A 16,264-nucleotide genomic window follows, 5' to 3' on the forward strand; every position below is an offset into this window, starting at 1 on the left:
AACAATTTCTCTTCCTTTTTAATTTCCATTCCCCCCCCCCCAGTGTTTCCCACTCTACCAACATCCATTCTTCCTATATTCCTTGTCAATATCAGCGTCATAAACCTGATTCATAATGTAGTAATTCATCTTTATCACCATGGGACTCCTCTTTATCACCAACATCCCTTAAATTCTCTCTTATAAATCTCTTTTTCATTTAAATATAGCTGTCAGAGACCTGTTTTAGGATGGGAGTGAGGTAGGAAGGGACAATAAGCAGAAACTGCAGAGGCTGCCTATCCATAGGGTACATGTAATCTTGCCCGCCGTTGTGTTTCCTGACTCTTCACTGGCACCTTTTGGTTTGGTGACCTCTTAACAACCCCACTCCCATCATCTTCACTAAAAAGAGACTATGGCAAACATTTAAAAATTCCCCCAAAACTATTACATTAGCAAGGATTTCTTTATCTTGAGCTGAAAATTCATACTACTGTGGTAATTGTACCAAAAGTGAAAGGTTTTCCAACCTGTAGTACATGCTAATGTCACAGAAAACAGAAAAGGAAAAAAGCACAATAACACATGTATGCTGAAACCGTAACTTAATTTTCAGTGTGGGACGTGAAGAAATTTCATAGTAGGAAAACTGATTTCCGCTAAAGTCAGTTTTTCAGCATAGAATTTTAATGATGAAAGATATGGAATGATGGAGTCAGTGTACCTGGATTACTGAATCACTTGGGGAGAAAGAAATAAGAAATAAGATCTAGCTTCGCCTGCAGAATACTTTGGGCATGTCCCCTTTCAACCATAAACCACTCTTTCACCAACCGTAGCTTAAGTACCTTACAGAACAGTAGTGCTTTCCTCAGCCTGAGGAAGATAGCTGATCTTACCTGTTTATTTTTTTAAAGACTTCTTTCTTTTTTACAGAGCACACAAGTGAGAGTGGGGAAGGGGGTTGGGAGGTGGGGGGAGGGAGAGAGAGAGAGAGAGAATATCTCAACAGGCTCTGTGCTCAGAGCCTGACATAGGGCTTGATCCTGTGACCCTCGGATCATGAGCTAAAATCAAGAGTTGGACACTTGACTGACTGAGCCACCCAAGCACCCCTTAACTGTTTTTTTGTCAGTCTGTCTTAGTATCATCCTTGAAACTATATGGGAAAACAATCCCAAATTTCAGATTTTACTAGAGGAATGATACAATATAGACATGAAGCATATACATGCCAGTGATGTCTCATTGTCTCATAATAGTAATGTACCTTCCAGACTCCTCCAAGTCATTTTCTTTACACCATTCTTCAAAACCTAAAAGATTAATTTATCTTTGTCTCAATCATGGCTTTATTTTATCTTGGATTTAAATAATTCTGTTGGATTATAGCAGCAGTATGATAAAGGGTAAATTAGAAACCCAGACTGTATCATACTTTTTACAACTAACTCCCTTTAATCTCTGTGTTCTGTATTTTTATAAAATGGGGTAGTTATTCCAGAGTTATTTTTGGGTTCCAGTTACATAAAATAATGTAAAAGGCTATATGAAAATGTTGCCAGTGACTTAAATGTTTCTCATATGCCAGGAAATTCTAAATGCTGTTAAACAAAACAGAAAACCCTTTAAATTTATAACCCATAACCACTTATAGTCATAGAGTCCTTTGCCTAGGATTGTTTCCCATTCTCCTAGAATTTTTCCTACATGGTGAGCCCTCTCAGAGGACTTAAAGATTGGTCTTGGTAACTGCTAAAACTTTTAGGTTCTGAGCCATTTTTCTGCATCTGCATGACTTACAGCAACCTTGATACTGGATTCGCTCCAGCCTCATTTGCTGGAAATGAACTGGGAGGAAGTCAAGGGGGTTTTGGTAACTTAACTTAGTTGCTCCTGCTGACAGATCTCTCCTATCAGAGGGTAAGTGGATGAGCAGAGGTTGCTCCTCTTAGATCTCTCATACCATGACTCTAACTCATGAAACCATGAGATCATGATCAAGCCCGAAATCAAGAGTCAGAAGCTCAACCTACTGAGCTAACCAGGCGCCACTACTATGCTATTTTATTTCCAAGCTTCCAGGTTGCCTGAAAGAGCCAACACTGTCTCAGTGCTTTTAATCCTTTAATGATCTTCCCTTTGGCATTATTATACTAATTTGTATTTCTCTAGGACATTCACTATATTTTGCCTTATCTTATGGTTATTGTAAATGTATTATTACTCTTTTTACGAGAATTTAAGGTCTCTAAGCAGGGTGTGCTATATTATTGACCAAATCCAGTGCCTTGCACATAGTAGGTAATTTCTAGTTGGCTGGCAGTTATCTGTCATTCAAATTTGTATCTGCATTTACAGATTCATTAGTATCTGTCATCCAGGGTCCAAGTAAAACAGACCCATCTTCATTTATAAGCTGAGATGATCAGAACCATATACCTACTATTGGGCCTACTTTGCTTTAGATTTTTTCCCCCTTTAACATTTTATTATGAAAAATTTTAAATATTAGGTATTTTAAAGTACACACCTATACACTCATTACTTGCATTCTATAATTAACATTTTATTTGCCTTGTTACTATCCATTCCTGTATTCATCCAGTAATTCATCTTATTTTTTTGATTCATGTCAAAGTATGTTGCAAATCTTAGTGTACTTTAATTCCCTGTATTCTTCAGTATACATATCATTAAGTAGAGTTCATTATTTGTGGCTTTTTCTCTTTTTAAAGAAATAAGATATTACAGATATAAAGCCTCCCTCAAACCTCTGCAACTCTTTTCCTTCTTAGAGTTGTCATTCTTGTGTATGTTTTTTTTTCTGTTTTTAGTATATATGTATATATCCCTAAATTAAAACTTTTTAAAACATACATAAGTGGCATCAAACTTCACGTATTTCCTTTGCAACTTTTTTCATTTGTTATTAATTTGAGACTTTCCTAGTTCTTCTATTTAATCTCTTTGAGATCTGCTTTTGGCATTGTGAAAGATTGTGTATACTCTGGAATTACTTCATTTATTCTTGTCTATTTAGTGTATTATGATTGAAAGGATCAATAAGCTAGAAATGGTAAAAAATTATGTATTATTAACCTTTGAATCCTATAAACTTATAAATCTGTATTTATGGATGAGAATTTTACAAACAATGACTGCTAAGAGTTTGTAGCATTATTCTACTTTATCATTAATTTTGGAGTTACTTTTATTTGGCTGTAATAATTGTACCTATATATTGAAGGTAAGGCCCTTGAGAACTAATCCATGTGTTCATAATGCATTTCTTAGCAACCACCAGTGTTCTTGTCAGGAGCTGTGCTTTTAAGAGCCAGCGGGGCTGCAACTTTGAGGAGGAAGTCTCAAAGATATCTTTTTCTATTAATATAGCACAAACAGCAACATAGATTACAATAGTTTTGACACCTTCTACATTACTATAGACCCAAATTAAAGGGTTTAAATTTGTCTCCAGTATTTAACATCAGTATGCTGTTACTTTTTCCTGACCTCATCAACACATTAGACATTATGCATATTTCCTCTTATATTAAGCCTCAATTGGAGTTTCTTTTTTTAACTCACATTTTTATACACATTTCATCAAAAGATTGTAGAACATTTTACACATAGTAATTATTATATTTCACAATGCTCCTTTAAAAGTGTAAGCTTTTATGTACACTATAATGGTAAAAATAATTACAAATATATATTGTTTAATTTACCAGGTCAGCACTTACCACTACATCTTTACCTTTTTTCCTCCACTTCTCTATCATCTGTATTAACACTGCTTAATAGAATTTTCTGTGTTGATGGAAATTTTTTGTATTTACCCTGTCCAGTATGGTAGCCACTAGCATTTGAAATAGGGCTAGGAGCTGAGGAACTGAATGTTTTGAGCTTTTTTTATTAAAGTATAAATAGATATGGCTGGTGGCTACCACTGTATGGAACAGCACAGCTCTCTAATCTCCACCATGCCAATAAACTGCTCTTGCAGCTAACCAGCCACCCCTTAGTTTCCCAGTCTAATCAGTATATGTTGTCAGCAGCTTTGATTTTTCTCTGACATTTGATTGACTGTGTCCTTCTTTTACAAATGTTTTTTGTGGCACCTGTGCCTTCATCTCTTCTAGTTTGGCTGAAGAGAGTGCTTATTGTTTCTTCTTTGGCTGATATTGGTGCTTTTAATCTTTTTTAAGTTTGTTTATTTTGAGAGCGCACAAGCATGGGAGGGACAGAGAAAGAGGGAAAGGGAGAGAATCCTGTCCCCACAGAGCCTGATGTGGGGCTCAGACTCACAAACTGGTCATGACATCATGACCTGAGCTGAAACCAAGAATTGCCCACCTAATTGCCTGATTTACAGAAGCACCCTGATATTGGTGCTTTTTTAGTTGTCTACTCTGGCTGTCTTTTCCTCTCAGAGCAGACTTTAGCTATTTATTCAACATTTACCAAATATCTACTTTCTTTTTTTTTTTTTAATTTTTTTTTTTTAACACTTATTTACTTTTGAGAGAGACACACACACGCACACACAGAATCCAAAGCAGGCTCCAGTCTCTGAGCTGTCAGCACAGAGCCTGACATGGGGCTCCATCCCACAAACTGTCAGATCATGACCTGAGCCAGTCAGACATTTTAACCAACTGCTGAGTCACTCAGGCACCTTGCTGAATATCTACTTTCTACCAGACACTGGGGCTAGAAAGAACTTACTCCTTATTTCAAGGAACTCCCATGGTCTCAACTGGCATCTCCTTCCCCTCAACCTTAGTCTTTCCTTCCCTGTCTTTCTCCCTCCTTTCCTCCTCTCATTTTTTCTCTGAAGTCCAGACTCCGCTTCTTGACAGGTACCTCAGTTACATACTATGATATTGAACTTATCTCCCATTCCCAATACCCTCCCTCTTGAAATAAAAAAAAATTAAACCTTCCACTTTTCTTTCCTCACATTATTATATCTGTATTGCTTCTTTAAAATTTTTTTTTAAATTATTTATTTCTGAGAGACACAGAGCATGAGCTGGGGAGGGCCAGAGAGAGGGGGAGACACAGAACCTGAAGCAGGCTCCAGGCTCTGAGCTGTCAGCACAGAGCCTGATGTGGGGCCTGAACTCATGAGCTGTGAGATCATGACCTGAGCCAAAGTTCAACACTTAACCGACTGAGCCACCTAGACACCCCTGTGTATTGCTTCTTAATTGCTACAAAGCCTCTATCTCACCTTTCTTTAATATATCATGTGACATTCATTGTCTAGGTTCTCAGGATCCCTTGATGTTGATACTTAGCCATTTTCTATCCCTGATATATCCAAAGGATCCAATTCCTTCTTGTAGCTCTTTCTTCATTTGCTGTTTGCCAGTTTATAGGTTGAAGTCTAACCTCTTTGGAAAAAAAGCTATTCATGATCTACTTGAAGAGTGAATACACTCACCACTCTAGCTATGCCGAACCCATTGAATTCCCCCTAAATGCTGTTTCCTTTTCCTCTTTCTTGTTTTCCTAGAATGAACCTCTCATGTTCAAAGAATCAGTTCAGTACCGTATTCTAATATTCCCTTCTCTAGAGAGAACAGATGTTTCTTCTCTTTCATCATCAGCATCCCTATATCTAACATAAATGCTTCCCATATAGTAGGCACTATTCTGAGTGCTTTTATTATTTCATTTAATCATTATAACTGCATACTCAGGTCTGTAAGTCCTGAAACTGAGACTGGACAAAGTAATTTCCCCTTTTTTTTCATCTGTGTGATTAAAAAAAAATTAATAGACTTTATTTATAGCAGTTGTAGGTTTACATAAAATTGTAAGAAAGTTACCATATACTCCTTCATTGAGCTTCCTTCCATTCTCATTAGCATTTTGCGTTGCTGTGATACTGGTTAGCCAATCCTAACAACTGTATCAATACGTTATTATTAACTATAGTCCATAGTTTGCTTTAGAGATCACTCTTTTGTGTTCTATAGTTCTGTGAATTTTGTCAAATGAAAAATTATGATTTGATATACAATATCATACAGAATAGTTTCACCACTCTAAAGATGCCATGTACACTTACCCTTCTACTGCTTTCTCCTCTACCAACCATTGATCTTTATACTGTTCCTATAGTTTTGCCAGTTTCTAGAATGTCATTTACTGGGAATCAAGCATTGGGTAGCCTTTTAGACTGACTTCTTTGCCTTAACAATAACCATTAAGGTTCTTCTTTTTTGTGGCTTTATAGCTCATTTCTTTTTATCACCAAAATTTATTGTAGTGTGTGGGTAATTCAGTTTATCCATTCATCTACTGAAAGACATTTTGGATGCTTCCAGTTTGGGGCAGTTATGCATAAACTGGTGTAAATATTTGTGTGCAGGTTTCTGCATGAACACAGTCTTCAGTTCATTGGGGGAAATAACTAGGAGCACCATTGCTGGATCATATGCTCCGATTTTAAGTTTAGCTTTGTAGGAAACCACTAATCTGTCTACTAAAGTAGCCTGTATCATTTTGCATTCCCACCAGCAATGAATGAGAGTTTCTGTTTCTTAACATTCTTACCAGAAATTGCAGTCACCATTGTTATGGATTGTAACCATTCTGATAAATGTGTAGTAGTATCTCATCTCATTGTTTTAATTTTCAGTATACTAATGACATATGATATTGAACATTTTTTCATATGCCTCTTTTCCATCCAGATGTTTTGTTTGGCGAGGTGTCCAAATCTTTTGCCTATTTCTATTTTTTAAATTTATCTTTTTATTTGTTTCTTATTTGAGAGAGAGAGAGAGAGAGAGAGAGTACACACAAGTGGGGAAGAGTGGCAGAGGAAGAGAGAGAGAGAATCTCAAGCAGGCTCCACACTGAGCATGGAGCCCAATGTGGAGCTTGATCCCATGACCCTGGGATCATGACCTGAGCCAAAATCAGGAGTTGGACACTCAGCCGATTGAGCCATCTAGATGCCCCCTTGAGCATTTTTGAATCAAGTTTGTTTTATTTTTGAGTTATAAGAGTTCTTTGTAGGGGCACCTGAGTGGCTTAGTCGGTTAAACGTTTGACTTCGGCTCAGGTCATGATCTTATGGTTCATGGATTCGAGTCCCGCGTCGCCCACGTCAGGCTCTGTGCTGACAGCTAGCTCAGAGCCCGGAGCCTGTTTCAGATTCTGTGTCTCTCTCCCTCTCTCTCTGGCCCTTCCCTGCTCACAGTGTCTCTGTCTCTGTCTCTCTCTCTCTCTCTCTCTCTCAGAAATAAATAAAAACATTAAAAATTAAAAAAAAAAGAGAGTTCTTTGTATACTTTGGGGTACTAGTACTTTGTTTAGATATTTGTTTTGCAAAGATTTTCTCCCAGTCTGTATTTTGTTCATTCTCTTAATAGTGTCTTTCACAAAGCACAGGTTTTTAATTTTAATGAAATCCAGTGTAACAATTTTTTTTCTTGGAACATGCTTTTTGTGTCATCTAGATTTTTTCTTCTTCTGTTATCTAGTAGAAGTATTATAGTAAAATGTAAATATAGTAAGTGTAAATATAATAAATGTAAAAGCATTTTACATTTACATCTATGATCCGTTTTGAGTTAATTTTTGTGAAAGATACAAGATTTGTATCTAGATTACCCATTTGTTTCAACACTATTTAAGACTTTCCTTTCTCCATTGAATTGCCTTTGCTTCTTTGGTAAAGGTTAATTATATCTGTGTTAGTTGATTTCAGGCTTTCTGTTCTGTACCATTGATCTATTTGTCTTCTTTTGACCATGCCTAATAGTTTTGATTACTATCATTTTATAGTAAGGCTTAAAGTTGTCTTGATCACTGTGACTTTATACTAAGTCCAGTAATGTCAGTCCTCTGACTTTGTTATTATTTGTTCACACTGTGTTAACTATTCTGGGTCTTTTGCTTTTCTACATAAAGTTTAGAGTTAGTTTGTCATTATCATAAAAATTACTAGCTGGGATTTTTATAGTGACTATTGATTTTACGGATCAAGCTGGGAAGAGCTTTTCTCCTAACAATATTGAGTCTTCCAATCCATGAATATAGAATATATCTGTTGATAACTGTTTTGTTTTTATTAATAATCAGTGTTTTGTAGTTTTCTTCATAGAGATCTTCTACATATTTTGTTAAACTTATACTTTCTGTGTGTGTGTGTGTGTGTGTGTGCTGTTTTTAATTTCAAATTTTAATAGTTCATTGCTGGTATATAGGAAAGCAATTGACTTTTGTATGTAAACTTTGAATCTTGTGACCTTGCTGTAAGCACTTAGTAGTTCCGGTAGGTTTTCCATTAAGCACTTGATAGTTCCAGTAGGTTTTTCATCATTTTGGGGACCTTATACACTGTCATGTTATCTGTGAATACAGTTTTATATCTTCTTTCTATTGGTAGACTTTACATTTCCTTTTCTTGTCTTATTGCATTAACTGGGATTTCCAGTACAGTGTTGAATAGGAATGATAAAACACACATACTTGTCTTGTTCCTTATTGAAGAAAACATTTACTTTTTCACTTGTAATGTTAGCTTTAGGGTTTTGTAGATTGTCTTTATTAAGTTTTGTAGATACCCTTTTTTTCAGTTTGCAGTTTTTGTCACAAATGAATTTGTCATGACTTTTGTCAAATGCCTTTTCTGCATCTATTCTGACCCTGTGATTTTTCTTTTCTGGTTTATTGATGTGATGAATTGCATTAATTGATTTTCGGATGTTGAACAAGCCTTACATACCTGTAATAAATTTCATTTGGTTGTGATGCATAATTATTTCTATATATTCTTGGATTTCCTAATATTAGTGTTAAGAATTTTTTTTTTCTTTGCATCTACGTTCATGAGACACTGGTCTGTAATTTTCCTTTGTTGTAAGGTCTTTGGTTTTGCTTGCTGGCCTCAAAGAGATTATAGAGAATTGGTATCATTTCTTCCTGAAGTGTTTAATAGAATTCACCAATGAAACCCTCTGGTCCTAGTGCTTTCTGTTTTGTAAGGTTAATTAAATTTTTTCATAGATGTAAGCTTGTTTAAATTATCTGTATCTCCTTGTTTGAGTTTTGGTAGACTGTGTCTTTTTCAAGAAATCCGTCTATTTCATCTAAGTTAACAAATTAGTGGGCATAGAGTTATTCATGATATTCCTTGATTATCCTTTTAATGTCCAGAAGATCAGTAGTGATGACTCCTGTTTCAATTTTCATATTAATAAGCTTTGTCTTTTCTTTTTTTCTTGGTTAGCCTGACTAGAGATTTGCCAATTTTATGTTTTCCAAGAACCAACTTTTGGTTTCATTTTTTATTGTTTCCACCTTCACAATTTCTGCCTGAGCAGAAGTTGGAATTTTATTTTCTTTGCTTAATTCGCTCTTCTTTTTCTAGTTTCCTAGATTATTAATTTTGTATCTTTTTTCTAAATGTATTTAATGCTATACATTTCTAGGTACTGTTTTTGCATCTCACAAATTTTGATAAGTTGTATTTTCATTTAGTTCAAAATATGTTATTTCTCTTGAGACTTCTTTGATCCATGTGATTTTAGAAGTATGTTTAATCTCCAGCTGTTTTGGGATTTTTCTATTTTCTGTTGATTTCTAATTTATTTTATTGTGATCTAAAAGCATACTTGGTATGATTTCTGTTCTTTGAAATCTGTTAAGGTATGTTTTATGGCCCAAAATGTGTTCTGTTCTGGTGAATGTTTCATGTAAGCTTGAGAAAAATATATAGAGTATGAAATGGGTTTCACCAGGACCAAATCAAGGTGTCTGTAGGGCTACACTTCTTCTGGAGTCTCTAGGGGAGACTCTGTTTCTTTGCCTTCAGCAGTCAGTTCCTAGACGCTGCTTGCATTCCTGGACTGGTAGCTCCTCCTTCCATCTTTAAAATGCATCACTCAACCTTCGTTTATGTGGTAACATTTCCTCTCTCTTTCTGATTCTCCATTCCTTTTTAAAGGACTCCAGTGATTACATTTTGCACACCAGGATAATGCAGGATAATTTTCCTATCCAAAAGTTGTAACATAATAATATCTGCAAAATTCCTTATACCATGTAAGGTAACATATTCATAGGTTCCAGGGATTAGGTATGGACATCTTAGGGGCAGGAGTATGAAGGCCATTATGCAGCCTAGCAGGGATTCAAACTCGATAAACCTGCTCTTAGAATCACTTCTCTGCTCTTTCTGGCTTTCCTACCACCATCTACACCTAAATGTCTTCTTTATGCTGTTGTAATTGTCTTTGTTTACTTATCCCACTAGGATGTGATCTTCCTAAAACAGGACATGGAGCATTTGGATAAAATAAGTTCAGATAAAGGAAATTATATGAAATGATAAGGCGTCAACAATAGAGAAAATCATTGCTTTCATTTGAAGCTCCAGCCTTTTAAGGCTATATGCACATCTGACTTCCACAGTTAACCCCGTTACCTCCCCTGTTATTATTTTAATAATTAAATAAGTATATGCATATATATCTAAACTTAAAGTATCCTCCTGTGGCTGGCTAGTGGCTACTGTATTACATAGCACAAATCTGTAATCTCTACCATTCCCCCAAAGTGCTCTTAGAGAACCTTAATGCAAATGATAAAGATGGTTTGTCTGAAATGAAAATTCTCCTAACAATTTATATTGACTTAATTCTTGGTTTCTCTTTTTGTGGGCACAAAGGTAAGGACTACATGATACACATTTTAGAGGAGTTTTATGTCATTATGAGCAATTGTAGATAGAACAGACTTACTAGATACTGTTCTTCCAGTCACTGTACAGCATAGTTAATCGTAAAAAGCCTTGGTAGTTTTATTTTGTCATATTCATTTACTTCTAGGAATGTGAGAATTTAATTATTATCACAGGCCACGGTAATAAAGTACTGTGTGAAACCACATTTGGGTAGTGTTTTCATTATCCTGGCAAATTTAACTGCATTTCTATGCAATTTATGTAAACCCCACCCATACTTTAACCTGCTTCCCATTTTGATGAGGTTCAATCAGGGGGGAAAAGCAACAACAAAAAAATCTTCCTGTGTGGCCTGTAGATATCAGATTTGAAGATTATTAATGCATTTCCAGCTAGGGACCATAAGCAAACAAACTCTCCTACAGATAACTACACCCTTCCTGTTCGAGATTGAGTTTACTGTGGAACAGATTTCGGAAATAGGTTTCTGACAGTTGTGAATTTTATTTATAAAATGTTGGAGGGTGAGGCTCTTCCTTTAACAAAAAACTAATTATTTCCTGTCTAATGCCCAACCAGTACATTTTAAACAGTCTTTTAGAAAATTTCCCCTTTCATAGAGAATTATATTGCTTTGGGCAGTTCTGGTTGTTCTCATCAGCTAATGTACAAAAAGTTGCCTGTTTCAATGAATAATTCAAAAAGGACTTACAATTAAAAAATAAAATCGTCTTTAAATGCTTTATTATCTTGTCTCCAGAGTGACAGTGGCTTACAGTTTAAATAAGTGCATAAACACATTTTAATGTGTTTTTAATCTTTGATATGCAAATCTGCACCACATTTATGTTCAGTAAATATGCTAAATGAAGAGTTACAGTTTAGGTAAAACAGATTTACATTAAAGAATCTGCAGGTTAATTCACAGTGTAACATTATCCTCATCTACTACATCTGTTATAAAGAAGCCTGTAAAATTTAGGCCACCCACAAAGTGGTCTGCTGAGGCCTGTGGTTGATGTTAGAATGCTGTTATTATGTGGGCTGACTGGTTTGGTAAGGAATTTACCTCCACTAAGACTGAAACATCATGGTTCTGACTTTCCCCATGGGGACTGCTTTGGCTTGACTTCAGGACTGAGTGTTTGTTAAACCAGCCAGTGTGCTCTCGTGCCTTGCCATCATATATAGTATCGTGTGAGTAGTATACTGTTCGCTCAGTTGGTTTGTTAGAGTAGTGGTATCGATTCCGGGCCACATAAACCTTAGGATAAACTGGAATAAATGCAGAATTACATTTAATGGCTTCTATGAGTATATTTCATCACTATTTAGAAAAACATGTTGGGGGGCTGTTCTGTATTCATTGAAGAACTTATTCTTTTAATTTCCTTGGGGCTTGTGGAATGGTTTTTAAGAACAAGGAAAGGAATTCAGTATAATTCAGCAACCTAGCACTGAGTCAGAATTTAAATATTCTTCTTTAAGTAGCTGTTTTTAAGGGGTAAAAAAATATTGCAGACTTTTAAAAAATAATAACAGCAACTACCACAACAACTAGTAGTAATCATTAGAGAAATAAAAACTCATAAGCCAAATGTCTCAAGTCACTTCTTTCTAAAGGTTTTCAAAATGAACAAAATCCTTTTTCAGAGAATAAATATGTTATATTGATTTTATTAAATTTAGAAAAATTAAAATTCATGTAACAGTTGTTTTAAAATCTGATAATTTGTATTTCACTTAATTTTCATGTGTACTTAACTGTAATTTTTCTTTCAATACATGAATTACATAGTATGAAAAAGAGCAAAGAAACCTAAATTGCATTTTCTGACTACAAATTAAGAAACTGGTGAGAATATTTAGCAATTTTTGGACAGGAAAAAATATCTAATTGCCACTGATAAAGATTATTTATACATACTGAAGTAAAATAGTAAAATACACATATTGAGGTAGAAAATATATATACATGTAGACACCTGTGTGTGTGTGTTTATATACATATACATGTATACACATATATACATGAACGTGCGTCTTTAACATTGTTTTGATCTTAACTCTGCCTCGGTGACTTTAAATGTGGTTAAATAGAACTTGGAAAGTTTTTTTGTTTTTCTGTTTTTTTGCTTTTACTTTTTTTTAAGTTTCTTTATTTTGAGAGAGAGTAAGAGTGAAAGAGCAAGAGAGAGGATGGGGGAGGGCAGGGAGAGGGGTAGGACACAGGATCCAAAGTGGGCTTTGTGCTGACAGCAGAGAGCCCAGTGTGGAGCTCGAACTCACGAATCATGAGATCATGACCTGAGCTGAAGTTGGACGTTTAGCTGACTGAGCTACCTGGCACCCTGAAAAGTTTTTTCAAATAGATACTTTTAGTCTTTTGTTTGTTGTATACTAAGCAGAATTTTGAATTTGTCGTCTGGTCTTGATTCAGACAAATAATGTAAAGTTAGGGGCTCAGAAACTTTTTTCTTCCACACAACCAAATGAGTAAAGGCGTGAATGTGCCTTACCTAGCAAGCCTTTGTTCTTAGTTCTCTTCTGTAGGCTGATGTCCTTTTAGTAGACTGCCTGACGCTGACAAATGCCATTCCTAACTTCTACAGTCAGTGATGTGATATATCAATGTTTTTCTACTCATTATCAGCAAATCTCAGAAATAGAAGTTTAAATAGGATCTAACAGTAGTTAACTACTCAAGGGTGAGGAAGGTTCAAATGTATTGTGTCTCCCCTTTTGACTTTAGCATCATAATTCTGCGAACTGCACTAGCTCATTGTTTGGCTAATTACTTTTACTTTTAGCTAACCACAGTGTATTTCACCTTTCTAGGTTTACCGACAAGACTGTGAAACTTTCGGAATGGTTGTGAAAATGCTGATTGAAAAAGACCCTTCACTAGAAAAGTCTATACAGTTTGCATTGAGACAGAATTTACATGAAATAGGTGAGCGGTGTGTTGAAGAACTCAAACATTTCATTGCGGAGTACGACACCTCTGGTCAAGATTTTGGAGAGCCTTTTTAGAAAATTGCTCAGGCAACAAAAATGTTTCTAGATTTTTTTTTCTTGGATTGTGTAAATCCTTAATATATAGAATTTTTGTGATGAAGAGAAATACTTTATGATAGTCGACCACATTTCCAGTATCAAATAAACATCTAAAACATCTAAAATAGTCTAAGATATTTTAATTAGAATTTTTTAAATCTACATGTAGAGCCGCCTAATCCATACTTATCTTTTATCCCCCTAAAATGATGGGTCAGTTAATTTTTCAAGCTTTGAAAAAGCAGCCTTGGAGAACAGCTCATTTTCCGTAGTCTTCTGTAGTATGCGATCATTTGTTTCGGTCACACTAGTGTAATTTATAGGTTAGAGATCATTCCACTTAAACATTTATAGTCTTTTTGCATTTCATAGTCCGTGATACCATGTGAAAACGTTAGAATTCTAAGTTGTGATTTTATTGACTTGTTGCTTGTTTTAGGCTTTGTAACTTTTAATATGTTCAAGTATACTGTCCAAATAAACTGAATACTTTAGTATTTTACAAAATATTTGCTTTGAGATTAATTCCCATTGTGATAAAATAGAGCACTTAAATCTCAAAAAGACCCCATAGTAAAATCCTATTGTCCAAGTAAATCAACTCAGTGTCTTTTGTTAAAATAATGCTGAAACTCGTGACCAGTCTCACAGATGTATGAGTCTTAAACAATGTCATGTATAAGACTAAGAGAAGGGGCAATCTGAGATGAAAGATGAGAGCTATTTTCAAGTTGAGATTTCTTTAAAAACTTCTGATGGAGAGGCATTCACTTTCAAAGAGAGCTTTCATACTGTTCTTTATGATCTTATACTCTAAGAAACTTTTGCCTACTGCTCTGAATAAATAAATAGATAAATAACTTCTCATTGAAATAGAAAAATTTGGAATATGAGGAAGTAGTGGAGTTTCATTTTTTTTCCCCAGGCCAGTATTTCTCATCTCAAGAAAAGGTCATTGATAACATATCCACGATCAAACCATTTATATATGGCTTTGTTAATCAGATTATGCCTTTATTTATATCTGTTTGTAGTTGTAACAGGATCTTTGTTGTGATGCCCTTTTTAGGGATCCTTAGCCCTCAAAAGTGTTCTTTAAAGAAACCAAGCAGAGTAGGCAATAAGCCCAGCACAACTACCCCTCACCAAACAGTCTATGTAAACATTTCTCCATGAGTGAGTCGTCCAAATCACGGGTTAGTTAAAAATCTAACTGGGACCATTAGGATAGTCTACTCATTTCCTGATCACTTCCAGCTGCCCAATGGCATTTAGCCAAAATATGTATTTCTGTGGCATTAGGAAACCTTAAAAATCATGCTTGTTATTACTACCCAGTTTCATTATCCTCCCATCCTCTTTCCATTTCCATTCTCCTCTCATTTGAATTCTGGAATTATCTTTAGTGGCTTATATTGATAATTTAAAGAGCTACACCAGAGCAGATAAAAATTATATTACAAGTGGAATCAGCAGTACAAATAATTTTGGTGGATCCTATCTGGGGGCCTCAAAATATGTATTGTCCCATTCCACAAATGTAAAAACTAACTGAACATAATTACTAAGTTTCCTATATGAGACTGTCTTGAACTCTTATTTTTGCCATTTAGATGTTGTACATAAGCTAAAACTAAATATCATCTCTGGTATTCTTTCCTAATTACGAACAGTGATTTTGTTACCCACTTTAGAAAGAAAAGACTAAGAAAGTACTACTGGTCTTGGTTCTCCCCTACCCCCATATTTTTCTTTTCCTTAAACATTCTAATTCCAGGATTCACTTCCTTTAGTCAAGATGTTACACGTTTAAAAATACACGTTAAGAAACTACCCTCAAGGCAAATGAGTTTTCATTTTGTTGAAATTCATTAAACTAGAGGTTTTACTTACAGATGCATTAAAATGTAGGTTCAACAGATCATTTCTTTTTCTCCACTTCCCCAAATTATATTCAGCATTTAAAGCTCTTTATAGCTTGCCATCAGCATTATTCTGGTAGGCTTATCAGTGTTAATTCTGTTTGTTTTTGACAGCTTTTTAAAGTCCAGTTTTAGGATAGTTGAATTCAGATTATGTACGAGAGTGTGTATTTTGCAAAATGTTCTTGATTAGTTTGTAAAGTATCCATTGTTTTTGAGTATGCCCAGTTGATATGATAAATTTTTCATTGTCTTACCATAAAGCCTTGATGATCAACAGGGGGAAAGCAGATATTGTGAAGGTTTTTGTGAATTTTAAAAGTGCAAAATAAAGCAACCAGGTTTAAATAATGGGATTGTCTTTTTTTTCTCTTTAACAGGCTTAAAGTCTTTCCCTGAAATGCAGATTTTTATTACTCTTTACTGCAGGTTTACTCAGTGTTCAATTTACCCACTCAACAGTAGGATGGAAGAATTGAGAAATGACTAACTTTGGTGACTTACGGAGTCTTGAGAGCTGAGCCAGCAATTAGATAAGATTGAGCACGCACAGTGCTCAGCAATTGTGTAATTATGAATCTGCGTTTCA

The 16,264-nt window shown here is 35.1% G+C and overlaps 1 protein-coding gene across 12 annotated transcripts in view; it reads left to right on the plus strand.

Moving 5' to 3' along the window:
• The window catches only part of PPHLN1 (periphilin 1), a 182,178-nt gene extending 166,152 nt beyond the window's left edge, over window positions 1–16,026 (plus strand). For all 12 annotated transcript variants that reach the window (XM_077753216.1, XM_077753221.1, XM_077753213.1 and 9 more), the window contains one exon: window positions 13,535–16,026. In XM_077753216.1, the coding sequence (XP_077609342.1) occupies window positions 13,535–13,729 (195 nt within the window). In that variant the 3' untranslated portion in view covers window positions 13,730–16,026. The remainder of the gene's footprint in view (window positions 1–13,534) is intronic.
• Window positions 16,027–16,264: the final 238 nt, after the last annotated feature.

The sequence above is a fragment of the Crocuta crocuta genome, unplaced genomic scaffold (genome assembly GCF_008692635.1).
Source record: "Crocuta crocuta isolate KB4526 unplaced genomic scaffold, BGI_CrCroc_1.0 scaffold30, whole genome shotgun sequence".
Taxonomy (NCBI): domain Eukaryota; kingdom Metazoa; phylum Chordata; class Mammalia; order Carnivora; family Hyaenidae; genus Crocuta; species Crocuta crocuta.